We start from the raw sequence: 14,002 nt of genomic DNA, 5'->3' as shown, positions 1-14,002 counted from the left end.
CTGCTTGCTTGTTTTACTTTGTCTGTCTCCTCTTCCCTATTTTGCAGGGCCAGGCTCAGAGGAGAGGAGATTAATGAAAAAGACTTTTTGTGGCTTGTGTAGCCTGTAATCTGATGATTTCCTCTGCGGTGGCAGGTGCACAATTGCTGGCTCTTCCCCCTGAGGGATGTTTTGGAGGTGTGCCCACTAAGGGCCTCTGACTGCAGCTCTCCTGATGTGGGCGGGGCTCCACCTCAAGAGCCACCAAGATCCCACCCTCAGCACCTGGACCTCTGACAGTCCACCTGCGGGTCACATTTCCCCTCCAGGCTATACTCATAGGTTGGAGCTCCCTCCCAGCTGTCCAACTTGGCCCACAAGGAAACTTTTTTTTTTTTCCCTACTGTGGGCAGAAGTGTAGTTGTTCCTAAGGCACTCACTTCTTGTCATTCTGCCAATAAACCAGCAATTCTACCTGGAATCTTTCACCATTGTCTCCAGGCTGGAATTAGATAATAGCCATTCTGTTTCACAAAGTCCAAGAAACATTTGTCGAGCTCTTCAAATGTTCCCTTGAAACTCTTCTCACTCAGCTTGGGGTAGTGGAAAACATATTCTTCCCTCTCTCCCAAAAGGAGGGTTCAAGGTGTCATTGCGTTGGGCACAGTATGTAGAAAAGATGGGAGAATTAAGGAGTGCAGGGATTAATTTTTCTCCAACCAGAGGAAGAAATGAGACTTCTCAATGGTGTAGCTCCTAAGCTGTGGAACACCTGATACCTCGGGCAGCAGAAATGTCCCAGCTTGGCCCCAAAGGAGACTTGCATCCCTGACACATCACTTTAGTTCTGATATCTGTATCTCTTAACCACAGTGTTCTAGACTAGTTGAAACCTCCGCCTCTGGTACTCATGGAGATAGGAAATAATGTTAAATATTATGACAGATAATCAGTATTTATAGATTTTGAAGGGCCATTAAACAACAGTTGTTAAAAGTATGATCAAGAGAATCAGACAGACTTGGGTTTGAGTTTTAGCTCTGCCACCTATTAACATGTGACCTCAGGCAAGTTTATTGAACATCTCAGCATTTTAACTGCCAAAAAAAAATGTTAACAGTAACACTTGTTTCCTAGATATTAGAGTTGTCTGTGTGCTGCACTGCCTGATGGTAACTTGACACCATCAGCATTACTCCTATCTAAGGTTGGGAACAACCTTTCCCAGAATCTCCTTTCCTACGTGGTTCCAGGTTGGAGTTTGTGAAAGAGACTTTGAGTTTGTGACTTACGCAAGACTTGGAGGGCAAAAGTGAAGGGAGACCAATGTTTCTGGAATAATAGTTGCTACAGCTCATCAAGGCCTCACAGCCCTCTCTGTGAGCCCTCACTCCGTAGCTATGGCAGGAATTTTGGACATACCCCAGGAGCTGAGTCTCTCCATCCACACTCTAGTGCTCTAGACTCACACATCAGTGACTCTCCACAGCTCTGGCTGCCACCTTCTAGACCTTAAACCCTCCAGGCCTTCTCATATTTATGTAAGCTGTCATTTCTTTAAAAAATTTTTAAATAATGTTTATCTTATTTTTGAAAGAGAGACAGAGTGTGAGTGGTGGAAGGGCTGAGAGAGGAAGACACAGAATCTGAAGGAGGCTCCAGGCTCTGAGCTGTCAGCACAGAGCCCAAAGCAGGGCTTGAACCCATGAACCAGGAGATCATGACCTGAGCTGAAGTCGGATGCTTAACTGACTAAACCACCCAAGCACCCCCCCTGTAAGCTGTCATTTCTATATGAAGCCCCTTATTCCTGTACCATTTACAGTGGCCTTGTTTTCCTGATTAAACCATTCTGGCACAACATATATAGGCTTAGGACATGTAACAAGCACTCAACAAATATTAGACAATAACAATAGTAATAAGTAATAGTAAAAAATAAGTAACAAGAAAAGGTATTGTTCATAATAAATTAGAGACTAGTTAGTAATGTTAGGCTGCGTGAGTTCCACTGTTTAGGAAAAACAACGATGAAGAGTGGTACAAAATGGTACAAAAGGGGGCGCCTGGGTGGCTCAGTCGGTTAAGCGTCCGACTTCGGCTCAGGTCACGATCTCACTGTCCGTGAGTTTGAGCCCTGCGTCAGGCTCTGTGCTGACTGCTCAGAGCCTGGAGCCTGTTTCAGATTCTGTGTATCCCTCTCTCTCTGACCCTCCCTCGTTCATGCTCTGTCTCTCTCTGTCTCAAAAATAAATAAACGTTAAAAAAAAAAATTAAAAAAAAAACAAAAAAAATGGTACAAAAGGAGATCATTCTTAACACCTAATACCAGGAACTACTAACATTTCTGTAATGTTCCTCAATTCACGAAGCATTTGCACATATTTCACTGCACTGGGCTAAGCTGAAGCATATATTGGAAATGGACACTTGTTTTCTTAACAATAAAAGCCCATGTTCAAGAGAACATCATGATTCAAATAACAAAGCAGCTTATGTTACATTGACTTGAAACATGGATTTGTTCCAGAGTTTTATCTCATCACAAGAGAATGGAGTTGCCCTCTGGCTCATGTGCCCTCCAGTGTTATGGGATCACCAAGAAGAAGTAACAAACCCTAACAGCTGTCCATATAGTGGAAAGTTTAGCTTTCCAATCAATTTACTGAACACACACTTCATGACATGTACACTTGCTATTGTGCCGTATGGCAATCAGGCATAAATGGTAGCAGCCAGTTTATAAATGACTGTAAATGGAATCAATTTTAGGGAGTCAATATTTTTTTCTTTTCTTGGTTCACTAGTGTTGACAATATTTTTTTTCACATATTACTTTTTAATTTATTTTTTTAAATTTACATCCAAATTAGTTAGCATATACTGCAACGATGATTTCAGGAGTAGATTCCTTAATGCCCCTTACCCATTTAGCCCATCCCCCTCCTAAAACTCCTCCAGTAACCTTATGTTTGTTCTCCATATTTAAGAGTCTCTTATGTTTTGTCCCCCTCCCTGTTTTTACATTCTTTTTGCTTCCCTTCCCTTATGTTCATCTATTCTGTGTCCTAAAGTCCTCATATGAGTGAAGTCATATGATACTTGTCTTTCTATGACTAATTTCACTTAGCATAATACCCTCTATTTCCATCCACGTGGTTGCAAACGGCAAGATTTCATTCTTTTTGACTGCCGAGTAATACTCCATTACATATGTATATATATTATATGTATAATTTATAATATATATTTACTTATATATTTTTAATATATAATTAATTGTGCAATAATATATAATAGTGCAATTGCTGGGTCATAGGGTAGTTCTATTTTTCATTTTTTCAGAAACCTCCATACTGTTTTCCAGAGAGGCTGTACCAGTTTGCAGTCCCACCAGCAGTGCAAAGGAGATCCTCTTTCTCCGCATCCTCACCAATGTCTGTTGTTGCCTGAGTTGTTAATGTTAACCATTCTGACAGGTGTAAGGTGGTATCTCATTGTGGTTTTGATTTGTATCTCCCTGATGATGAGTGATGTCAAGCATCTTTTCATGTGTCAGTTGGCCATCTGGATGTCTTCTTTGGAGAAGTGTCTATTCATGTCTCTTGCCCATTTCTTCACTGGATTATTTGTTTTTTGGTGTCGAGTTTAATAAGTTCTTTACAGATTTTGGATACTAACCCTTTATCTGATATATCATTTGCAAATATCTTCTCCAATTCTGTCAGTTGCCTTTTAGTTTTGCTGATTGTTTCCTTTGCTGTGCAGAAACTTTTTATTTTGATGAGGTCCCAGTAGTTCATTTTTGCTGTTGTTTCCCTTGCCTCTGGAGATGTGTTGAGTAAGAAGTTGCTGCAGCCAAGATCAAAGAGGTTTTTTTGCCTGCTTTCTCCTCGAGGATTTTGATGGCTTCCTGTCTTACATTCAGGCCTTTTATCCATTTTGAGTTTATTTTTGTGTATGGTGTAAGAAAGTGGTCCAGGTTCATTCTTCTGCAGGTCGCTGTCCAGTTTTCCCAGCACCACTTGCTGAAGAGACTGTCTTTATTCCATTGGATATTCTTTCCTGCTTTGTCAAAGATTAGTTGGCCACACATTGGTGGGTCCATTTCTGGGTTCTCTATTCTGTTCCATTGATCTGAGTGTCTGTTTTTGTGCCAGTACCATACTGTCTTGATGATTACAGCTTTGTAATACAGCTTGAAGTCTGGGATTGTGATGCCTCCTGCTTTGGTTTTCTTTTTCAAGATTGCTTTGGCTATTTGGGGTCTTTTCTGGTTCCTTACAAATTTTAGGATTATTTGTTCTATCTCTGTGAAGAATGATGGTGTTATTTTGATAGGGATTGCATTGAATATGTAGATTGCTTTGGGTAGTATGGACATTTTAACAATATTTGTTCTTCCTATCCAGGAGCATGGAATCTTTTTCCATTTTTGTGTGTCTTCTTCAATTTCTTTCATAAGCTTTCTATAGTTTTCAGTGTATAGATTTTTCACCTCTTTGGTTAGATTTATTCCTAGGTATTTTATGTTTTTTGGTGCAATTGTAAGTAGGATCGATCCCTTGATTCCTCTTTCTGTCGCTTCATTGTTGTTGTATAGGAATGCAACTGATTTCTGTGCATTGATTTTATATCCTGCAACTTTGCTGAATTCATGAATCAGTTCTAGCAGTTTTTTGGTGGAATCTTTTGGGTTTTCCATATAGAGTATCATGTCATCTGCAGAGAGTGAAAGTTTGACCTCCTCCTGGCCAATTTGGATGCCTTTTATTTCTTTGTGTTGTCTGATCGCTGAGGCTAAGACTTCCAATACTACGTTAAATAACAGTGGTGAGAGTGGGCATCCCTGTCTTGTTCCTGACCTTAGGGGGAAAGCTCTCAGTTTTCCCCATTGAGGATGATATTAGCATTGGGTCTTTCATATATGGCTTTTATGATCTCGAGGTATGATCCTTCTATCCCTATTTTCTTGAGGGTTTTTATCAAGAAAGGATGCTGTATTTTGTCAAATGCTTTCTCTGCATGTATTGAGAGGATCATATGGTTCGTGTCCTTTCTGTTATTGACGTGATGAATCACATTTATTGTTTTGAGGATATTGAACCAGCCCTGTATTCCAGGTATAAATCCCACTTGGTTGTGGTGAATATTTTTTTTAATGTATTGTTGGATCCAGTTGGGTAATCTCTTGCTGAGGATTTTTGCATCCATGTTCATCAGGGAAATTGGTCTATAGTTCTTTTTAGTGGGGGTCTCTGTCTGGTTTTGGAATCAAGGTAATGCTGGCTTCATAGAAAGAGTTTGGAAGTTTTCCTTCTATTTCTAATTTTTGGAATAGCTTCAAGAGAATAGGTGTTAACTCTTCCTTAAATGTTCGGTAGAATTCCCCTGGAAGGCCAACTGCCCCTGGACTCTTGTTTTTTGGGAGATTTTTGATAATTCAGTTTCTTTACTGGTTATGGGTGACAATATTTTTTAATGTGGGTTTTATACACCTTGAGGTAAAAAGGCAAGTTCTAGGCCAATTCCTCAGGTCCAATTCCTTTTCCCCTCGCTCCCCTCTAAGGTCAGGATTCCTGTGCTCCTCTCCAGCCCCAACTCCCACCCTTCCTTTGCCTGGGAAATTCACAAGCAGAATGTCCTGCTGGCCCCTGTATCTGGCTTTCCTAACCATTAGCATGGCACCAACACCACCAGATTCTCTGGAAGCACAAGGCTGTGGATGCCCTAATGCAGGTGCAAAGTGAACCACAACATGGTAAGATAGAGGAGACAGCCTAGGGAAGGGAAAGGGTACAGTGAGATTCAGGCCCAGTGTTTTGTCTCTGGGAGTTCTGAACCAGAACTAAGGGTACCAGTGCTGACAGGGACCCTCCTTCACTCTTGAAGATTTGGGGACTAAAACTCTAACAGCTGCATTGAGACTGGCTCCCAATAGGAACAGAGATATTTTTGCCTATGGCTTCAAATACGTGTTGTTTGTTAGGAACATTGATTGCTTAGTAGGAACATGCTTATGGTGATACACTTGTCCATGTTCCACTTTAGGGAAGGATAGTTGCCTCCTGTCTGTGTGCTATACTGTGACCTCCACTGGAGGGAGCTGCCTTACCCAAGGTCATGCTCTTTCTAGGGAAGCCCATTATATAGCCCAGCACAGGGCATGTCTCACAGGCTCTTTTAGTTCTGGACTCCCCATGGGGTTAGTTGAGGTTGTCAGGCCTGCTTTAAACCTGACTTCTACCCAGTCCTTCTCCCTTGCCCTCCCTTCCACAGATGTTGATCCCAAGGGCCTTCGGTAATAAACATTCAACACCTTCAACTTCATCTCAGGGTCCATTTCTTTCTCACAGAGCCCAGCCTGTAAGACTCTGTTCCCATGTCACCAATATTTGTCCACATCTCTATTTTGCAGTTGTCTCCTCTGCCATTCTCTTTGACCTCACCAATTTATACCTGGTTTATCCATTTACTGTCATTTTATAGTGTTTTAAGAGGGAATAGAGATAAATGCAAATATGTAACCTACCATTGTATTGGTCAGAGTTAAACTGCAGAGAACATAACTAATTCAGCTATTTAAAGCAGAGAGGGTATTTTCAGGGTATTCAGTGTTGAGGCAGATTTACTGAAAAAATAGACCTAAATTTTCATTCCTCCTCTATAATGTGACTTTGTGACTCCTCCCATCAAGGGTTGACTCTGTTTCCCTACTCTTTTTTTTTTTTTTTAAGTTTATGTATTTTGAGAGAGAAACAGAGAGAGCAGGAGCAGAGGAGAGGCAGAGAGAGAAGGAGAGAGAGAATCCCAACCTTGCACTGTCAGTGCGAAGCCCGATGTGGGGCTTGAACTCACAAACCGTGAGATCACGACCTGAGCCAAGACCAAGAGTCAGATGCTTAACCGACTGAGCCACCCCTGTTTCCCTAGTCTTAAATGTGGGTTGGCTGTTTGGCTTGCTTTGGTCAATGGAATGTGGTAGAAGTGATAAGTGATGGTGTGCTGGTTCTAAACCTAATCCTCAAGAGACCTTGCACACTTTGCTCTCCCTCTTGATACCCTCCTATCCCATGAGAATAATCCAGGCTGACCTGCTGGAAGGTGAGGGAGCAATGATGAGTTTTCCTACTTGAGGTCGTTGGAGACCAGCCAGCTTCTAGTTTACCCACCAAATAACCACTGAGCAAGCTCAGTGAGGTCAGCCAAGCTCAACCTAGGCTACTAGAACTGGCCAACTGACCCAGAGAGTCATGAGCAATACTAAATGGTTATTGTTTTAAGCCACTCCTTTTGGGGGTGTTTGTTATACAGCATTATTGTGGCAATAGATGACTGACACAAAGTGCCTTACAGAATCCTTGGGAATGCAGAAGAGTAAATTCTAGAAGAGACAGAATAGACTCACTAATGTCAGGAAGTTGTAGAACCAGGAAATTCAATGCTAAGTTAATAATAAGCCACCTCTCTAAGCCCTGGCTCCAGAAATCTGTCACTGCTGTGGTGACCAGGAAGCTGCTGATAGAGCTACCTTTTCATAACCATGCTATTGCTGCTACCGCCATAACTTACTGCTGCTACCGCCATAACCACAACAGTTGCTTATGCTTTGTCTTTCTTTCTCCCATCTAATTCAATTTATGCAAGTGCTTCTCATCAGCAAAATGTAAGTTACACCTGATCATCAGCTGCAAAGGGGTCTAGTGTCAAAGGGACTTTAGCTTTCCAGCTTCTGCAGTGCATGAGAAGGAGGCTGGAATGGATTTGGAGTGTCAGCCTCAGTATCTGCCACAGCTATGATTAACTCAAATGAAAAGGATTCCTAAAACTTATTCTGTAAGTTGTGCTCCGTGATATTGAAGCAATTTCTTTAAATTCATTGTGCAGTATTTTACAATTGGCATATCACTATACTGTCAAACATTATTAATTCAATTACTGGAAGCTGAGAGAATGAACCACATATACTAAGATTTTATGAACTCATTGCTCCAGCAAAACCCAAATGAATGTTTTAAGGGAATCAACAATTATTAAGTCACTAAGGAGAGGAAAACTGATTTATGTTCTGAAAAATTCTTAGTCCCTTATTGGTATTTGATATAGCGTTACTAATAGAACAGTGATTTCAGTAGGAATAACGGCAGGCATTTGGTCTTGACCTGAAGTTATTAAGGTGCCTATATACTACATGATAAAAGAATATTTCAAAATTTATTTTGGAGTAGGGTAGAGATTTAGAAGGTTCTCAGGAAGACAGTGGATAGTGTCCTCTGGTCTGACCTTAAGACATGACACCTGGTTTTAAGTGGTCAGAGAATTAATGCTTCCAAATCTACAGAGTTAGTGATTCCAGAAAAGTCTGTGTCCTTGTGGATACTTTCCTAGCGATGGTGACTTAGGACAATAATCACTGACGAAAAGGGAAGGCAATTTTTTGATAACAAAATCATCAACAATGAAGGCGTTAAAATGAAAAGAATTATGTGCCTTCAAATTTTGCTCTCTGTGTCTTGTTCAGTGGAGGCACAACATGTTATTATGGTATGTGAGGCTTGCAGTGACTTATGCCTTACTAAGAATTACTTTCTTTATTCAGTCATGGCCTTGTATGGCTAGAAGTCCCTCAGGCTCACCAAAAAAAAAAAAAAAAAAAAAAAAAAGGAAAAAAAGTTCATGTTGTCAAGAGAACCTGGAGTCCCTCCAAAAGGTGCCCCATTGATTCAAAAGCCAGACACTTCTTTGTCAACAAAGGCATCCCACAGCGAAAAGTCTGGAGGATAAATTGCACTTGGCTCATCGGTAAGTCTTAATCACACACCCTGTTTATTTGATTCTTACTGAAACTAATGTGAAGTATCAGCAATTTTGCTTCTGAAACAGAATCCATTGATTTAATTTTGTCATTTTTCTTTTCAGTCGTGTAATCAGAAATTCATTCATGTGAGGAAAAAGCAGTTAAAACTTATGGAAAAATGCCAAAGAAAGTGGCTGTCTGATTGCTTTTTGGCAGAGGCTGAGATCAAGATTTACCAAGGAAAGCCCACGTATACGACCCAAGAGGAAGTTACAGAGCTCAAGAGCATTACTAAGCCTGGAAATTGGAATTTCAGTTACCTTGCAAGGTATTTCAGAAAAAATCACATATATGCAAACATAAGGCTGATGCATCACTGTGTTGATTGTAGGGTGGTTTCTAGAACAGCTTTACTCTGATTTCTAAAGCAGCCAGGGAAAATAAGATGACAGAGAACAAGTAACTTACCTTTTTGAGACCCAATCTTGAGCAAATGTTAGTTCTGGCCTGGATTCAGCTACCTAGGGCAGAACAAAAGAGAAAGTGAAAGGTTCTCTCGATCAGGTGTTTCCCAGGATGGAACTTAAAAGCAGCTCTCTTATCCTGTCTGCTCTTTAGTCTGCAGGCTTGGATCAAACTTTCTGGCACTAGATTTAAAAGCATCTTCAGAATACCAGAGTGCTCACATTTAGCCCCTTTCTTGAATCCTTCTTTCTATCATTTCCTGTGTTCTTTGTGTGTATGTCTGTTCCTTCATTCAACTGTAATCAGATTTGAAACGGGCTGTATCTTACTCTTCTTTGTATCTTCTTTCTTCAACCCTTTGATAGTATTTTGCTTATATGCAGTATATTTTTGTTTGTAAAATAAAAATATGGTTAGAGGCACATATAGATTCAACACAAATACAAGTTTGAATACAAATACAAATTCTCCAATGTTTCAATTGCTGCTTTGAAAATGATAGGAGATTGTTAGGTTTGTGGAGTGATTGACTTCTTGTTTTTAATTTAATGGGTAGTATATTTGTATTTCAAGTGCAAATAAAAGTTGTTTTTAAAGGATTTTGATATATTTTTGTCTCTAAAAGAGAAACAGACCTATTGCAATATATGTAAATCAAAGTAAATCTAGAAAGAGTCAAAGGCGTTAGTTCATGTGAAGAGAATAGTTGTAGTAGCTATCAATACCTTAGAGTCTCCATATATTTATAAGCTGTATGAAATGTTCTTCATCTTCATAGCTGCTATAATGGAGTTGGACTTATGAGTGAGGGAAAAAGTGTCTGTGAATGATAACATCATTTTTCTTCTTTCTTTTGTCTTTCTTTTATGCCAACTGATGGTATACTATACACACCTGTAACTTGCCTTTTTTTGGAACTCCTTCCATGTTAGCTCATTAAAAAAAAATGCTTCTTTCTTTTAAAGGGTTTGATAGGTAGAAGTTACTGAGTTACTGTCTTTCACTTTCAATCTTACCTTTTGGGCTGTGCAGATCCTTTGGACCCTGCTGACTAACTCCCTCTAGGTCTGCTAAGAGAGGACACTAGAGACCAGAATGCCTACTTTCACTCGCTTTTTGCTCTCAGCAGCACCTTAATGATGACTGTTTTCTCCATAGTAGTAGTTGGTTCAGTCTCTAACTTTTTCTTTTCTTTCTTTCTTTTCTTTCTTTCTTTCTTTCTTTCTCTTGCTCTCTCTCTTCCTTCCTTCCTTCCCTCCCTTTCTGTCATTCCCAGGGGCAGCTTCACATTGTTCCCTAAGAGGCACCAGTACCAGCTGGGCAGAGGTCTCACCAACTCCCTGAGGCCTCTAGGGCAAACCTCTGTGTTTCAGTAACATCAACATTTCCCTTTGCTTTTCCAACCTCAGGGGTGTGAGCTGCTTTCTGGAATTACTATCCTGTTTCTCCTTTTAGCTTTTCAAAGTTCTCTAGTAACTCATTAACCAATAGTTTATATTAAGCTTTCTTTTTGGAAATGCCTCTGGTAGTTTCAGTTTTCCCAGCCAGACCCTGATGGATATAACACTTGACACCAGAAGCGGGTCCGACCCACCTGGACCTGCTGGGGTGGAAGCCCTAGGGAGCAGAGCGGCCTGCACTGTCATCTGGGCCTGCTGCATAGCCTGTTCTTGCTCTGGGCCCTGGAGGAAACACAATACATCTAACTAGTCCCCTGCAGATGGACATTTAAGTTGTTTCCAATACAGTAAACAACCTTCAACAGATAATTTTCACATATGGGCAAGTATATTTGTAAGATAAAGTTATAAAAGTAGAATTGCTGGGTCAAAGGACTGCAAAATTGTCCTTCATTAGAGGTGGTACCAATTTAATCTCCCACAGATAATTAAGAGAAATCTACTTGCATGAGAAACAGAGACATCAACAAAGGGAAGAGGGAGCCAGGTATGACACCCTCGTCCTAGGAAGAGAGGCTTGGCTGTGGAAGGGAGAAGCTCATCTAGAATAGAAGGTCATAGAATGACATAGAATGAAACCTGTCACTTGAGGACTACTTTCTGGCCCAGACTCCATGGAATTCCCTTTGGAGAGAGGGAAGGCTGAAATACAAATGGAAAAACCCTCCAGGACACTTTGATACTCACTTAATAGAGGGTAACACAAAAAGGAGAGGGAGGTGCCTTGTCACAGATCACCAGCAGGACTGGGCAGTCGGAGGACGCTTCATGCCGTGCCCAGTGGAGGCTCAGTACTCAGCACTTGTGGCTGTGGTGGCCAGCAGCAAGAGTGACACATGCAGATGTGTGGCTACTGAAATGAGAGGCACTGTTGCCCTGCGTACTGTATGTGGTAGCTGTAAGCACATGTGAGACACCTCCCGGGACTCCCCCAAACACTTGGGTGGAACTTTGTAGGTGCTGGGTCTGCTTCTTGCAGTAGTAGAGAGTGGCAAAGCTGGTAAAACACAAGCTATAGGCTCATATACTAAGGTTGTCCCTTTTTGCATGTCTATGTCTTTGCCTCATAAACTTGAGGAGGCTTTCATTTAAGAATAACAAAGCAAAGTACTCTTCTTCCTGGAGTCCCTTTAGCACCTCTCAGCCAACCCCGGTTGTGACTCCGTTATTTTTCCCATCTGCCGCTCTTGTCCTTTATTCCCTTCTCAGCAGAGCCCTACTGCAGTTACCATGGTCCTTGTTTAGCAGACAGGCTACATTCTACATGCCTGCTTTTATTGACTTCGCCTCAGCCTTCTGTCCTAACAAAGCTGTATATACAACCAGAGCTGTGTTTTTCCTACTCTGTGCAATCTGGACTGTTTTCCTCAAGAGGACCTTCAGTTTATGTTCCGCTGTGTCTTGTTGGTGCCATTCTCAATTTACACGACAGAGATGCTGTCATCACCAATTAACATTTATCAAGGGCCCCCTGGATGCATGGCCACATAGGGGCTAATTTAATATTCTCTTTGTTTCAGGTATCAGGTGGCTCTTTCAAATGAATTTTTAAGTATCTCAGTGATGATGAAGAAGAACAGAGACATCAATTAGGATTCAGGAAGACAAGACTTGATGCTTAGAGCATCAAGGATTGCTATTAATATTTGAAAGTTTCAAAGAGGGTATACTTTTCTTTAGTCAACAAATGACAAAAGTAAAGGCACTATTTTCATTGTTCCTGGAAGAAGCTGGGCAGTATTTCATTCAGACATCAGCCCTGTGATTGTCCCGTTTTCCTCTTTATTTCAGTCCTTCTAATCTCCAAGGGTGAGTCCGAATATTTCTTCCTGAGGCTTCTTCTAATCATCTCTGCCCTTAAGGACAACTCCCTCCTCCAACTCCTGTAGCCCTTATCATCATACCTGCCATTTGAAAATTTAGCACAATGATACATTATACATTATTGAATAAATATATGTTCATTCTCTGCAAGTATGTTAGAGAACTGTCAGGACAATTTATTTCTTTCCCAGCACAGTGTTCTGTCAATGGGAGAATCTAAAAAAATACTTACTGATGATGATGGCAAGTCTATTGAAATCAGATGCAATTTTATTTTTTTAAATGAATGAGAGGAGAGACAACGCTGAAGCTTTAGAAGCTGAGACTCACAAGCATCATTAATGTTTTCTAATATTAAGAGCTATATATACTTTTCTTTTTTTTTTTTTTTTTTTGCGGGGGCGGGGTAGTGGGAGGCAAAAACATCACTGAAAGTAAGAAGTTTATCTTTCGGGGCGCCTGGGTGGCGCAGTCGGTTAAGCGTCCGACTTCAGCCAGGTCACGATCTCGTGGTCCGTGAGTTCGAGCCCCGCGTCAGGCTCTGGGCTGATGGCTCGGAGCCTGGAGCCTGTTTCCGATTCTGTGTCTCCCTCTCTCTCTGCCCCTCCCCCGTTCATGCTCTGTCTCTCTCTGTCCCAAAAATAAATAAAAACGTTGAAAAAAAAATTAAAAAAAAAAAAAAGAAGTTTATCTTTCAAGAGTAAATATTTTTTTTTTTTGGCCTGCCTAAGCAATACTTCTTTTTAGCCTATCCCTTTTGATGCGACAGTAAGTGATGTAACATGGCTGTCAGTTGTAGGACCTGATATTCAGGAGAACAGACCTGAACATTCTCATTTCAGAAAAAGAAAACATTTCGGTTTCGTCACAGACTTGGAATTAAGAACACACCTTCATGTTTTCTGACGTCACGAAACCGGCCCAGCGAGGCCGGTAACATACGAATCCCACCGGCAGGTAAACCCACAGCCGCACACGACCCTCAATACCAGCAGCCGCTGAGCTCTCCCCAGGACGAAGCTCCCGCGGGGCCCCACCCACCCGGTTCCGGGAGCCTCATTGGCCAGTCTTCCGCCCGCCATTTCTGTTAGTCGTCGGGATTTGTCACGGGAGGCGGGCGTCCCCCATTCGGGCACTGATTGGTCGAATCTTAATGACGGCAAGAAGTTCTCGGGGTCTCTATTGGTTCTTAAACCTCAGAATGGGCGGAGAAAGGCAGAGCGTAGGGGCTCAAGGAGAGAAGCGCGGAGTGCGCCGGCGCGTAGTCGGGGACGCCAGGCTGAGGATTTTGCTAGGGAACCGTATGTTGTCGCCCCGCCCCCTCGGGGCTTTTTGTCCCGTTAACTGTCGGAGTGGCGGGGGCTCTAGCGCCGAGCGACATGCCGGTGCGCTTCAAGGTAAGGCCGTGGTCTCCAGATCCGAAGTCTGCTGGGGGGGGGGGGGGGGGGGGGGGGGGGGGGGGGGGGGGGGCGGCGCG

The 14,002-nt window shown here is 41.9% G+C and overlaps 1 protein-coding gene and 1 long non-coding RNA gene across 4 annotated transcripts in view; both read left to right on the top strand.

Annotated features, from left to right (window-relative positions):
- Nucleotides 1–8,111: 8,111 nt before the first annotated feature.
- On the top strand, nt 8,112–12,852 carry LOC125919320 (uncharacterized). Its single transcript, XR_007456725.1, has 3 exons — nt 8,112–8,781; nt 8,899–9,104; nt 12,222–12,852. It is a non-coding gene; the product is annotated as an uncharacterized LOC125919320 (long non-coding RNA).
- A 608-nt stretch (nt 12,853–13,460) lies between these two features.
- MDM1 (Mdm1 nuclear protein) overlaps nt 13,461–14,002 on the top strand; it is a 34,372-nt gene continuing 33,830 nt past the window's right edge. The window contains exon 1 of one of the 3 annotated variants that reach the window (XM_049625935.1): nt 13,461–13,922. In XM_049625935.1, the coding sequence (XP_049481892.1) occupies nt 13,905–13,922 (18 nt within the window). In that variant the 5' untranslated portion in view covers nt 13,461–13,904. The remainder of the gene's footprint in view (nt 13,923–14,002) is intronic. The other 2 variants (XM_049625933.1, XM_049625934.1) reach the window with 2 other exon arrangements.

This window comes from Panthera uncia, chromosome B4, assembly GCF_023721935.1.
Source record: "Panthera uncia isolate 11264 chromosome B4, Puncia_PCG_1.0, whole genome shotgun sequence".
Lineage (NCBI taxonomy): Eukaryota > Metazoa > Chordata > Mammalia > Carnivora > Felidae > Panthera > Panthera uncia.
Note: the sequence above shows the minus strand (reverse complement) of the source record. Positions and strands in the feature narration are given on the sequence as shown.